Source organism: Zosterops lateralis, assembly GCF_965231275.1.
Source record: "Zosterops lateralis genome assembly, chromosome: 3".
NCBI lineage: Eukaryota > Metazoa > Chordata > Aves > Passeriformes > Zosteropidae > Zosterops > Zosterops lateralis.
Genome location: NC_139764.1, coordinates 30885438 through 30900528, shown reverse-complemented (window position 1 = coordinate 30900528; position 15091 = coordinate 30885438). Strand labels below are relative to the sequence as shown.

At 34.3% G+C, this 15091-nt stretch overlaps 1 protein-coding gene across 1 annotated transcript in view; it reads left to right on the top strand.

Moving 5' to 3' along the window:
• CAMKMT (calmodulin-lysine N-methyltransferase) overlaps positions 1-15091 on the top strand; it is a gene marked incomplete at its 5' end in the record, with an annotated part of 210970 nt that overhangs the window by 171047 nt on the left and 24832 nt on the right. The window contains one exon of the mRNA XM_083857623.1: positions 4541-4607. Within this exon, the coding sequence (XP_083713749.1) occupies positions 4541-4607 (67 nt within the window). The remainder of the gene's footprint in view (positions 1-4540; positions 4608-15091) is intronic.

Sequence of the window (15091 nt, the reverse complement as noted above, 5' to 3'; positions counted from 1 at the left end):
ACAGATAGTTCATAAAATTGAACTGGACTTGGGTTAAGCAAGAGAATGAGTGAGCATAATTTGTGGCCACATTAAATATCAGCACAGAACAAGAACAGATATATATGCTGAATACTAATAGCTCTTAGAAATTGAGAGGGAAAAAAAGGAAGATATCTATTTGCTTTTGTTCCTTGATAATCTTTCCATTTACATTTTCAGGCAGGCTAATTTTTCAGGTTTTGGCCAGTACAGCATCAGAATTATTTATTTTTGAGTTTTGTATATATTTGAGAGCTACCTTAGTGAGTACTTAGTGAAAAATAAACTAATCTTTGGCTTAAATAAATTACAGTTGCTGAAGCCTGTTAAAACAGGAGAAACAATATTATTTCAATGCAATAATATTAGCTACTACTTTTTAAAAAGACTCTCTTTTACCTCAGAGGTAACTGAGGTAACTACAGTTGCTGACAACACTTGAACAATTTCATGTTAAAAACAGTCAATCCTAGATCATATCTGTTAATACTTGAAGTAAGCCTGCTAAAAGTCTCTTTTTTCTTGAAAAGGCAAGTTCTCACCTGTTTTCCAGGGATTCTTATTTTGTTAAATTCTAGTGTGTAAGACTTGTGTCTTGAGGAGGAAGTATTCATTATTCTGTGTATTTTAATCAGCACCACCCCTTCCAATCTTTCTTACATGTCACTGTGAAGATAAAAAATGTAGGAGAAAAGAAGTGTTTTAAAACTAGCCTAACAAAACAAACTCATGTTGTATAGAAGCATAGGTATTTAACAAAGGGTCATTTTACCCACCAAAAGCTTCAGGTGGGCTCAGTAATCATCAACTCAGCAAATGTCTTGTGTAGCAGATTCCATAAACATACCTGAACTTTTTGAAATGTAGAAGTCTTTTATAACAAGGAAAATTGGCGAGTGCTAAAATATTCACTCAGTCCTTGGAATTAAACAAATAGAAGTGCTTTTATTCCTGAAAAAGATACTGTCAATGTTATCTAATTATCACACCTTAGTTTTTCACAATATGTTTTAGAAATGTCTTCTGTTCCCAAAAGTCTTATGAGAGGTCTTCATCTGTATTCACTCAGTGAATCCCTTTCAGGGAAGCGATTGGTGGACAGCTCTAACAGGAATTTATTTTTCTTTTTTAACATTTGGTGCTCAGAAGGCTCAGCATTCAAAGTGCTTTTATTGTGTTGGATTTTACAATAGGCTTAATATTAGCAGGGTGCCAAAGTGCAGCAGGCTAAGAACTTTACCGTGTAGGTGAAATGTATTCTTAAAAGTGCACATAATAAAAATTCTGTTGCATTTTATATGGTTTATGGACTTCAGTAGTAATTTTATGATCTGTCCTATGGTAATTTTCTTTTGCACTCTTTTCTATAGTGACTGGCTATAACAGAAGTTTAGGCTAAATTTAGATCTGTTTCAGCCCTACCAGACTCACTGAAATCGGGATAGAATTTTAGATGTAATTGGAAGTAGCATTCACCCCAAGTACCACTGGCTACAAATGATGTAATTTTGCTAGTTCTTATTATTGCTGATGGTATTTTTTAATAGTTTAGCATACCAAATTAAGGTAATGTGGGATAAAATACTGTTTTCTTTTCTAGATACTGCTCTTCAAGAATAGTTAATGTCTAGTATTATGTTTTTTATGTAGGTGTTATAGATTAAAATAATCTTGTTTTAAAATTACTGTTTACATCTTCCCTTTAAATTTCTTAGGAAGCTTAAATTACATGCCAGTCATACTATAATATCCAAAAATTACTTTCCAAAAAGTAAAAGTGGTTGTCAACAAAAAAGAAAAAAATCCCTGTCAGAAGCCAGGAAATCACCAAGCAAGCCTGCTAATTATTCTTAATGGGCAAGATGAGCACATTAAGAAACAAATGAATACATCAGTGAAATGTAATTGAAAATCGACCTGGCAATAGTGCATTGCATCTGAGAATCTGCCTTTGTATTATCAACATCATCATAATTATTGTTGTTTTTGTTGTTGCTATCACTATTCAGTGAGCATAACTAACAGCTTTGCTTTGTGAAATCTCAAGCTTTTGAGGATTTGATTTTTCTTTTAATTTTTGACATGCTTCCTATTAGTCTCCATTTCATACTGCCACATGAACTATTCACTATGTATGTTTTCAATATCCATATTAGGACGCATTATGGAAATGTTAGAAGTTAAAAAAATTTCCAAATGAATCAATTTCACATAATTGTCATTCTAACCCTTTCATTGTGCAATATATTGCTATGTTTTATAGTAATCAGTGATCTTATGTATGATGTTTATGGAGGTTTTCAAAAGGATATTATGACTTGAGTTGCTAGACCATTTAAAAAAACTTCACTCTAACTCCTTTTTCTTATCATGAGCAGATTTGAATGGATTCAATAGATCATTTATATTGCAAAATCAATAAAATAAAGACAGATATTACTCCTTTTGCCACCTTGTTCAGAACTTTATTGTTGATTTAGTGTGTTTTATCTGAGTTCTTTCAGTATCATTTAAGTAAGGAAAGTATTAGGATTAAAACTATAGACATTTCAAGTGAATAATAAAGATATACATGGGCAAAGTTAGCAGATTCATCCCTCATTGTAATTTTGGGTGATACGCATTTAGATGCAAATTTTTCAACTTACCTTATATCTGTGAATAAGTCAGTCATGAACATCAAATTTTATTTCCTCAAAACACTGGAAGCATCTTTACTCACTTGGACATATCCAAATCCAAGGATGAGGTTCATTTTAGTAAAAAAATGTCTCTTCTTTCAGAGAGGCTCTGTACTTTCTGCCTTAGCTCTGTTTCACACCATGCACTGGTGGCTTGAACTACTGTCTGAAGGCATCAGTAATACAAAATATTGATACAGTGCACTATAATGGCCATTAAAATACAGTGTATGGATCTCTCAACAGTCCAGGGAGGTTTAGGTTAGAAGGGTTATGTTTAGCCTGAATGTCTGAGGATATGGGCTCCTATATTATTTTTAAAATCTAGTGTCAACATGTTTATAATCATTATTAATAGTTTTGCTCAGTTATATAATTTAAGTGCAGTGTAGCTAATTTATCAACAATGTTATTAGTGCTCCTATTTAAAAGTAAAAAGATCTGCTCCTGGAGTTATTCATGCCTTCCTTTTGCTGTGCAGATATAGACCATTCATTTACTACTCATTGCATATTGTGGAAACTATTTAAAAGGCACATCCAAACTACAGAGCTTTGTTTAAACCAGTTTTCTGTCATTCCATTTCTAGTTTTTACTTCACAAAACACCAGTTGTCTTTTCCAGTGTTTCGATAGAGACTTTCCTGAAATAACTTTTCTTAAATAACTAACTCTGTTCGGAAGGCAAATTATGTGATTTCAGCAAAGCAAAGAAAAGGATACAGCAAAGCAAAGAAAAAGATATATCAGTGATATTTCAAATTAGCCTGACTCTTATATTCAATTTTCTTAAAAGAGCACTTTCAAAAGACCTGACATATTTTGTGGACCTAGAAACATCCTCCTAATTAGCATCAGATTTTCTATACCTTAAATAAAAAAGAAGGATCTTTTACATCTTTACCAGAAATGTCAGTTTAAAATAATTATTTACATTTGAAAGTGAACCATTCAGGGATGTATGGATTCACACTAAATAATAATTAATATTCTCATAGTTTTCACTTACTTGCTACACCTTTTCCTTCCAGTGGCTTCTCACTAACCATGAATGATTGATCATGACGATTATCTTTCTAGCCATAGATGAGTGAGCTCAGCTTCCCCTGAAACTTTTTCTTGATAGCCCTTGCTTTAATCTGCCTGAATGGCTACCCAAATTTGTGACTTGAACTTCCAAACTACAAGAAGCTGAGACACAAGGCTGAGGTATACCGTTGTGGTATCTAAGGGGAAGAAAAGGCATTTATTGCTTTGCACTCTTTTAAGGTGGTTCCAAGCCATTCTCAAGAAAGCAAATGTACTACAATCTCCTTTGCCTATAGGTTAAAGTGCTCCTGTTGTGTGTTAGATTCACCCAGACAGAGCCAGAATGTGTCTCTTGTGGGTTCTTAAACACATAAACCGCCAAAAACTCAGCATTGGGTATAGTGATAACAGTGAAAAATGAAAAGCAGCTCAAACCAGACTGGACATTTAGTGGTTGTAAAAATTTCAGTTCTCTATGGTTGTAATATTTGTATTTGTAAATAGTTACCTTTAAATATCTGAGGTAAGGGACATCTTTCACTTCCCTCTATAGCTACAGGGCTAGAAATTCCTTAAATAAAACAGTAAATAGAGGTAGGAAACCAGAGCAAATTGCTGCATAGATATATGGCTGATGTGCTGGAGTAGCAATGTCAAATGTATGTTTCTGAAAAAAGACTGGCTCTTACCACAGAATAAAGAACAAACAGATAAGAACATTATATAGGCATTAGAAATGGAAAATAGTTGGGTTTATTAATTTCATTATTGCTCTAGTTTTGTACGTAATTCTTAACAATTATACTACAGATGTAAATGAGATCATCACAAGAAACCAAAATGCCGGAGTATTTAAGGCTCAGAAAGTGTCAAGCTGGTAAGATTCTACTAATCTTTTTTACCAATTCTTGCATGTACTTTTGTATTAATGTAGATGTGAAATGTGTGCAAAAGTTAAAGTGCAACCTGTGTTACTGATGCTCACACAGGTGTGTTTATATAAGTAGGTAAGTGACGCAAGAGAGAAATTTAAAAGTATTAAAAAGAATTAGCAAATATAGTATGATTTACCTTGGTGACAAACCCTCTCTTTCCTTTTAATCTTTTTTAATTTATGCTATTTCTCTTCAATCTGTGATTTAGTGCATGGTTGAAATTTGTCTGCTTCAGAGTCAACAGTACCCATTGTACTGAAAATGGATTTGTGATGAATGTATCTAAATCTCTGGTAGATTTCATTTTTTCATTTTTTCGTTTTAAATGAAAAAAAAATTCATTTTTTCTGAAAATTCAGGGTGACAACAAATCCCATTTGCCCCTGAGGCAGATGTTGTTGAAGCAGCCATGGGAGATGTTTTGGTCATCCTGTTTGTGTGATCATTATTATGTTCTCACTGCAAGGACAGATGGGGAGAGTGGGAACCAAGTACAGTGTATTCATCTCTTGCAGTACTTTAAAAGTAAATTATAAAGCACTTCATATTTGTGGTATAAGGTTAAGAATTAGAAAATGGTTACCTAAGAGCAAATAGTACACTCTTATTTGTGTATCTAATTTTTTTTTTTTATGGCTCATGTTGCAGAAGGGCACTCAGTCCTTCTAAAACTGACAAAAGTAAGACTGAAAAAGGGCTAAGGAAGGCAAAGTGTTAATGCAGAATAAGCTTACTCACACAGAGGGTTAAACCCATATGGTTTTAATGGCTATTATTCACGTCATTTAATCCTATGCCCATGCAGCCATTCTATGTAGAGAAGTTAGTTTAAGTGAGCACTTAGTGCTAGAAAAATTCTGCCTTCATTAGGGTGTGTGTATGTGTGTGTAACTTAAAGATACATCTTTGCATCCTAATAAGAGCCTGCCAAGTAGACAAAGGCCATGTGGATCCCAGGAATGGTCTTTCAGGTTCCATGTGCTGAACACCTCTTGTAAGCAGCCTCAGACACTCTGTTGAGGAGAGGCTGTATGGTATGTCCATCCAGAAGCTTCAAATTTTTTTTTTAGATTTCCAATTGTTCTATACTTTGTGTGAGATTTCAGATTTCATCCCTTGTCAAGACCTCAAACCTGGTCTTTTAGATATCAATCAAAAGCACATTTTCTACCCTGTCCTCATTTACATTTATCTAATGCTTAAGGTCATTTGTGATCATTTGAGTGTATTTCAGCATATGGAATCAGTGAATAATAGATTTCAGCCTCACGCTGTGAAGAAAGATTGTGTTTTTACAAGACATGATGTTGTTTACTGGGTGTTAATAATCACTAATTAATAAACATATCTAGACGTCATAAAATGTTCCATTTTAAGGAGTAAAAATGTCAAGTGTTTAACTTCTTGAGTGCAATAGCATTTGAGGCCTTATTTGCATAAATAAAATAATTAAATTTAAAAATAATGTGAAGTACTATATGAAAATATAAGACTCATTATAACACTTGATTTTTAATTCTACATTCTTAAGGCTTTTGCAGATTTGATGTAACAGTATAAAGTTTTATAAAATGGCTATCCAAATGAATCTCTAATGGATTGATCAGTCCTTCAGATTCAATAATGATGTGATGCAATAATGAAGTTATAGGATCGCTCCTTAATGCCTTGAGGGAACTAAAAGGCTGATGTAAAATCTGAAATATTACTGTAACCTTGATTCACTTTTCCTGCAGATGAAAACCATAGTTGCATGATGGTTATGGGGAGGAAAAACAATGAGAAAAAACACCTCAAGAAAATGAAGAAAATGTAGTGTTTTGGAGGGAAAAATGCAACACTGGTATACAAAGTGACATTCAGTTACTTCTTTTACATTGACCAGATTTTACAGAAATTAATATAGTGATGTCTGTAAGTGACTTACTGAGCATCAATTTAATCTGTAGAAAGTGTCTTCTTTCCTATAATCATTTAGACAGTGTCCAGTCTTGCAATTTCACAGTGGCCAGTGTAAAGTTAAAAAGATTTTTTCTATATAGAAGATGATTCAGAATAGACTCTTCTCACTGTACCTTCATTTTATGTCAGGATCTTGCACTCTTTTCCACACAGGAGCAGAAATTATGAGTATGAGAGTCAGTTTGAGACTGTTCTGGATATTTAAGTCTATGCTTGGAAAATATGCCAAAACCTGTATGGAGCAAAAAGGAACAATCTGGTATCAACCAAGATTGATAAGAGAAGTTAGATTAGGAAAACTTGCCATACATTTATTTATTTAGATTCATACAAAATGCAGTAAATGAGCACTTATCTAGCCCTCTGCCAAGTCTTGATTATTGTTTAAAAATACAGTAATGTAAGCCAAGCTGGCAGTTTGTCATATTATGTGTTATAATGTAATAATAGATATTTAGTAAACAGTTTACTTTGCAGTGGATATACAATTCTATTTAATTTTTATTTTTCATTATTATGCCCAGAATTTCTTGCTTATGTTTACTAGAAATAGGTACAGTAATACTATCAAGTTAGTAGTAATGTCTTGCCATAGCAAAGGGTATTAATACCATGTATGGGTTTGACAATTTTATTTTTTTCACAGTTCAGAAATTATCCATGAATTGCACTGTTTACCCTATAACTTAACATATGTTTCTTTGTGCCATCAGCTGTTACTGGTTTGACATGTGCTATATCATTTTTTTAACATGTCCACCAATCATTAAATTAGCAATAGCAAAGTCAAGAAATCCCTGCTCCTTGTCTTCTATTTGTTTTAGTGGGGAAATCTTCCTGAAACAGCTGTTTAAGTAGTGGAAGTTTGAAAAATTGTTGTTATTACAAATGTCATAATGGAAAAACTTTACTGAAGAGGAAAGCTTGCAATATATTCTGCAGGTTAACAGACTCAGTCTGTCCTACTGACTAAGGAATTTGTTCCTCCTTCAGATTCCCTTGTCTGAGAACATGGAAATCTGTAAAGAATCAAAGTTGTGTTCTAATTGTTGATATGGGGACCTGTGGAGTTTTAGCTGTGGATAAGTCTATTGTTTTGCTAAGAGTTGCCTCAGAGAGATTACATTTCACATGAAGATATAAACAAGGACATATAACATTAAGCCAGTAACAGAAATGCTTGTGCCAGTGCACCCTTTGGTTTCATTAATAATAGTGTATCATATACTTTTTATTCATTCCACAGTCGTCTTTAGAACCCAAATCAAGATTGAATGAACATGTAACCAAAAGAGACAATTCCTTCTGCTTAAAGGAATTAGGCAGAATTTTAGTTCAAATTTTAGTGTTCCTTACCAATGTAAGGCAATTATGAGTTTACAGAACTAAATCCATAATGAAAAAGTCTTTCAAAATACTGAATGGAATCCAGCATAACAGTGGATGAGGTCTCAATAACAGAACACTGAACTATATCATCCTGCTTCTGTTCTTGCATTAGTTGCCTTTTTATAATTGCAAAGGTGAATATTTTACCTTACTGCAATGTTCTTCAAATATGTCAACTTTGTAACCTTCCTGATTTCAACTGGTCATATAACAGGTTCTATCAATGTGGGACAGACTTAATAAAGACTCTCTTGCTGTTTTCATTCATCAGAATTACCTAAAAGTTGGTAAACACAAACTTTTTGAAAACATTTTATTGAATTCACCGTGTTTGTCACCGTAGTGACCCTAAAGGAATCCCTTTTTTCCAGTGTCCTCAAGTAACAGTCTTGCATGACAACTTCTGTTGGTAAGGAGGAAGCTGCCAAAAGGAACATTTCCTGCTCTCTGGTTGAGAAGAAAGAGCTACTGGTTCCTGCTCACTTAATTTGAACACTTCATGTATATGTGGAAAGAACGGTTTGTGTGCTCATGTCCATTCTGAAGCTGTAGCTCTTTATCACAGAAAACTCAACTCAGATGGAAAGCATTCCACACCTCTGGTCATACTTGCCCTGTTCTATACCTTTTTCAGTTTCAATCTACTTATTTTTAAATGACTGTGATCAGTACTGCATTCAAAGTGTGCATAAATAGGTATATGTAGTGGAATAATTACACTTTTTGTTCCCCTTCTAAAAATGCCCAACAGTGATTTGCTTTTTTCACTGCAGTTGAGCACAGGGCTAATAGTTTCATTACACTGTCTGTCACAACATCAGAAGCTTTCCAGTGATGGTCATTTTGGAGACCTTAATTTCCTATATCAAGTGAGAATTGTTTTTTCAGTTGTGCACTTTGCATTTATCCACACTGAGATTCATCTGTCATTTTATTGTCCAATTACTCAGTTTCATTTTTCTGCAATCCTTCAGTCTGCTCTTTTCCTTACTATCTTGAATGACTTCTTAATATCAGTGAACTTTGCCACCTCGATGCTCATCTCTTGTAAACATGTTGACTAGAACAGGTCCCAGGGGAACTCCATTGATTATGTCCCTTCACTGTGAGAATTGACCATTTGCTACTACCCTGTTCCCTGGCTTTTGTTCTATTATTTAGCCATGTCAGAACTCTTCTTCAGTGACAGTCTATTTTCCTAGAATGTTGATAATGAGGGTCTTTGCCAATAGCTTTTTGGAATCAGAGGCAGGCTGTCTTACCCAAGATCTCCCTTATCTGAATACTTGTTCTCACCTTTGAAGAGCTCAAGGTTTGTAAAACAGGACTTCCTTTTACAGAAGACATATCAAAAAAGGCCTCTGTGCTGAAATGTCTTCAGTTTCTTCTACAGTGAAGTGAATATTTTGCACTGTTGATAAGAATTAATTTCACTTCTCTGAAATGTTCTTATCCTCTGTAAATGCCCATTCTCTATCCCAGTTATCAGCTGGCAGGCAGATGTAGCACAAAAGGAAGAGTTCATTTATTTTTGACCTGCCTGATTTTATTATTATATTTAGTTTTTCTGCAAGTTTGTAATTCTTTCTTCAGTTGGGTGCAACTTCAGCTTTTGGAGGAATAAGTTCCAAGCCTCTCCTATTTGTGTATTAAACCTAGTTGCATTGACTTAATAAAGTACATTTTAAATTGCATTATATCTTTATCTCTCTTCTTTATGGGGTCAGGTAAAAATACATAAGGAGGAAAATTTTAAGTGTTATCAAGCTTTATAAAAAAATTTCTATGAGTTTGGAATAACAGGGAAAAAAGGTATAATAGTATTACATTGCATTATTTTAAATCATTCTTCCTCAGATCTTTGACTGTTTCATGATGGTCTCCTCTTAGCTTAAAAAACTTGCTCTTGGTAAAACTATTCCTCTTGTACTCTCTTGTGCTGCGCAAAAAGATTAGAGATACCACTGGTGTGAGAAGGTGTGAGATCTTTCTTCCCAGGGCTTTAAAGGAAAATGTCCTTGAGATGTTAGGGTCAAAGATTATTTGTTCAATTCCTTTTTTTGTATCCATCATTTCAGCCATGTTCTACGTTATTTCCTGGTTTATGTTTTTATCATTATACTTTTGTCTACCCTTCCTTTTGTCTGCCTTGGCCCTGCATTAGGAGGCAGTTATTAAGTACATCTTACACACTTTCAGTTGGTTCTCTCCATCATTTCAGACTAATCTTTGCCATGGCAAATTAGAAATTTTGGCAAAATGACATTTACAATGTTGTCTTTTTTTATTTCATTAATATTCAGTTAATAGTTATTCAGATGTTAACCAAGGATATTGAAAATGGATGAGGTCCAGGAAAGGGGCAGAGGAGTGAATCAGGGTTTGGAAATGAGAGAGTTAAAAGCTCTATTTTCTTGTCAAAGAAATGACTTGATTGTTAAGAAATGAATTGATTTTGGTCTGAAAGTCTCATGTGAATAAAAAAAAAAATCGTTAGTAGAAGATCAGTCTTTAATCTAGTTCACAAGTTCCTAACAAGATACAGAAGTTGAAGCTAGGCAAATTCAGTCTAGAAAAAAAAGATATTTGACAGAATGACAATACATTAGAACATTTTTCCATGGGAAGTGATAGTTTCTTAAGCAGTGAATGTGTTTGAGTGTTTCTGAAACTCATGTATTAGTTTCCTCAGAAATATTGGCTTGATACAGAACTTCGAAATCTTGGATGTTTATTGTGGTCCCTTCTGCCCTGAGAATTTAAAAACCCATGAACTATGTCTTCTCTGCTCCTTTTAAGTTTTCCTCCATTCGGTCCTTCTGGACCTGCCTTCTTCACTTCACATTCTTGGGCTTTTTCTTCTGGTTGCCTTGATTATCCTCCCCATGGACAGACTATTTTCCATAGAGCAAGAAACTCATCTTTTCCTACATACTTTTACACAAGTCTGATCCTGTCAGTACAGTTGTGTGTCATGTGTGCTTATGCTGTCTTGCGCTTTGAAAGTATGTATTTTTTAATACTGTATCATTCTGAATTAGAATTTGAGAACCATCTCTTTTTCTTTTCCAAATGTGTTTCATGGCTCTTGCTAAAAACAGTAGCCAGTTTCCAAATAAAGGCTGATTTAGAATGTATGGATGTAGAGAAGGGATGTGAAAAGTCATACTCACAAACCCCACCGGTATTTTTTAATTAATGTCTTTTTCATACATATTCTCACTTCTTTTAAATAAATAGCCACACTTGTGCTGAATGTTGACTTCTGATGTATCTACAGAATGAAAAGATTTATTCTACAACAGTTGTATTTACATGCAGTGCATTAATTATGTCCCAAAAACTTAGTAGCTTTTGATATGCACCAAATGTGTAAGTGTTAGGACTGTTAGTTTTGAAGACAAAGCTGTAATGTTCCCATCTGAATTTTATCAAAATATGTTGTACAAAATAAGAGAGATAAAATATGTTCTTAGAATAAGAAATAAGGCAAGTGTGTAATTTTATACGCACTTTTTAAAAGGAACTTTTAGGCAGAAAAACCTAGATAGGATCATGGAGTCATAGAATATCTGAAGTTTGAAGAGGCTCATAGTTGGGTGTGGTGGGCTTTTTCCTTCTTTTATATTATTATGTTAATGTGATGGTTTAATGAATTGTTGTACCAGATGCTTTATAAACACAGAGCGAAAAGGCAGTTTGTGAATCTGTGATCTAAGACCAGAGAGAGATATGGTGAGGAAGGATAACAAGGATTGCTGAAGTCAGCATGAGAGGCAGAGTTGGAGGCACAAGAGCCTCTTCTCAGTTATTTAGGTACGATTTTAAAGGACAGTTTCAAGGATAATGGAGTAAGTTTGTGAATATTGTGGATAATGTAGCAGAAGAAAGTTGTACAGGGGCTTGCTTGAAAAGTTAAGTGGAAGATGTAGACTGACATTAGGGCTGATTAAAGAAGGGACTTGTCCTTTCAATATTGAATGAGAGATAAAAAATAGGGATGTGAACTGTTGTGAAGCATTTGGAAACAATGACTTGCAACTTACCTGGAAGAGGACAGAGAAGGATGACAAGATCAGGGTTGTAGGCAAGAAAAACAACCTCTCTGGCAGCCTGCTGAATAAATATTAATATGGAAAGCCTGCATTTTCCAAGAGCAGAGAGAACAGTATTGTGATGCTTAGATGTAAATGATGATGACATGGTCAAGAGGTTGAGTGGATTGGTAAGAAACTTCTTAGAAGTACTATGCAGACAGAATAAGCAGCAGAGCTGAGTTATGCAGATAGGGAGAAAGGTCTAAGCTGAGTCTAGATTACAGACTAGAATTAATGGTTATGTCCAAAGGGATCCATAAAATGTCATTACAATGCCTTGTGGTACTTTAGATGCAATGAGCTTCTCACTCTGCGAGGCCCTGAAAAATACTGAATTAAGGGTCTGTATACACAGTGTGAAGTAGAGAAATGAGTAGGTTTTTAGCTTTTATGGATGAGATAGCCCAGAAATAAAATTCAGAGGAAGGTTGAGGTGGAACATTGTGAAATTATGAGAAATGTGGGAAATGTCTGAAGATAATTTTGGGAAGAGCACATTTTAAAAATTATATGACAATTAGAAGAACCCAAGCATAAAACAGTGGAATTAAGAATTAAAACAAAGAGTAAAAAACCCAAATATATTGGTTTTAAGAGAGAAGAAATGTCCAGGAGAGTGAGAATAAAGTGTAGATATTAAGTCTAGCTGAGAAAAATCATTAGTATACTTTGACAAGTGCAAGTAAGTGACATGGAAGTTGCCAAAACCTGCAAGGACATTGTTAGAAAAATGTGTCCTTTGGCAATTGTACATATCACATTAGAAATGCTTAGATTTCTAAGAGGAAAGGAAAAATGGTTGTACCTGTGGTTGAAAGCTTAACTTTGGTCCCTTCAAACCAGATATGCACTGTAGGGAATGAGATAATGGATAAGAATACAAAGCAAAGTGAAGCAGTGAAAGTAAGAAAGGCAGAAGGTGAAAGAAGGCGGAGAAATAAGATCAGCCTTGTGAGAATATAATAAGAAAGATGGGGAAATTATAGTAGGCAATTTTGCAAGATTCCTCGGAGGAGTTGTAATGATAGGTGTACACATTGCCTCTATCACTAGATTAAAATCCATCTTCTTGATCTTTATACATAACTGAAGACTCTCAAACCAAGATCAAGGTGCAGAGAAACACCCTGATGATACCTTTTGTTAATGTGTTAATGAAGTTGCTTGCTTAATGTCATAGAAAAAGTCATATAAGCCTCCAGACAAAATCTTTTACCTGGATCTGTATACTTTCCAATGATAATGCTTTTCAAAGATTGAAACTTAAATTAAAATATGAAAAGAAGAGGTGGGTAGATAGGGATTCTTGGTAGCTGTTCATCTGCTAATTGGGATGATTTTTTTAATCCTTATTAGAGCTGCTAATGCATTTTGAAGCAAGTAAGGCTTTTGTCCTTTTTTTTCTAATTTTGAATTTTTGTCTTTATCTGCATAACTACTTATCTGCTAATTTGAGAGCTACTCTAGCTTGTGCCATTCATCACAAGAACATCTCGGAGGGTCTTGGAAATGTTTCAAGTTTTAACAATCAGAGATTTAACCTGTTTTTTGTCATATAAGTTACCTGCCTAGACACACTAGGAAGACAAACACTGAATAACAGAAGTTGAATAATAATAGTAATGAAGAATTTTGCATGAGAAATAAAACCTGGTAAAATCAGGTCTTTTGTTGTAGATTGCTGAGATACTTTACCAGTGTAAGGAAAAGGATGTCGACATTTGTCAGGCTACCCTCCATAAATTAGAATTACTGTACAGGAGAAGGCTTGGCTGCTGTAACTATCCCTGCAGCCTTATCTATTTTATTGTGTTCTTGTTTTTTTTTTTTTTTGGGGTACATTTTTGTGCTTTAAGTCTCTTGTTTTCTTACTTGATCTTTTTGTTCTATTATCATAATTCTTATGTCTTAACCTAATCACATTTTCTGACTTACTTGTCAATTGAAAAGAAAAACTGGGGAAAAAAGGAAGAGTTTCTTTGATTATTTGTGCCATGAGTTGTTTGGGGTTTCTTAAAATGAGTTTGTTTCAGAATTCTTCAGAATGGTAGAAGGTTGACAGCCTAGGAAACTAAAGCATCAATACATCTTTTCTCAGACTATTTTGATAGTATGCTTTATCCCTGACCGGAAGAAGCCGCATCTGCATGTGAGAGGATGGTTCATTTTCCATAGTTCATTCAGTCCTTGTCCTTTTTGCTAGGACTACCATCAAGATTGCTAATTATAGTAATAGATTTGAGACATGGGTGCTTTTCCTCTGAAAACTGGTCAAATTCATTTGATACAGGCCATAGCTCGGCCATTAGTGAATACCAAGTTTCAGCCACTATCTCTTTAACCTAAGTAGTAGCTTAACAGTACAGTAGTGTTTTTCTCTTACACCCTATTTTTAATGTTATTTTTGTAGCCAAAAAGAGCTCTCAGCTGTTTTATATTTCCATTGGGTCTCTGCTGAAAATCAGTTGCCTATTTTCACTTGTAAGAAACTAAACCTGCATGCGTTAAATAAGCCAGTACAAAATAATGTCAAATGGGCATCACACAGCCTTAAGCATTTTGGTTTGTTGGCTTGTTTATTTTAAAAAAGCACTGAAGGTGTGGCTTGGACAGAAATATACAGTAAAGCCCATTTCTCAAATTTGCAGTGTAATTTCAGTTCTTAATAGTGGAGTCTCTTCCTTCAAAAGAAAGACATGAAAATATTGTTGCTCCAAAACTTACTTTGCTGGAATAAAAGTAACTTTAGAAAAAAATGTGGCTTTTATAAACTAATTTAGTATCACTGGAAAGGAAGAAGACGAAAATACAACTAGACTTGCATTTTCTTCATGCTGGCACTCAACATGATACTGGCTATTTAAGAGACTTTTTGTGGTGTGGTATTTTTACGCTTATTTCTACTTTTAAAAGGAAATTTCATAAAAACTAAGATTTTTAGACCTCCATTGCTACCACTTTTCTGGATTTCCTGGCAG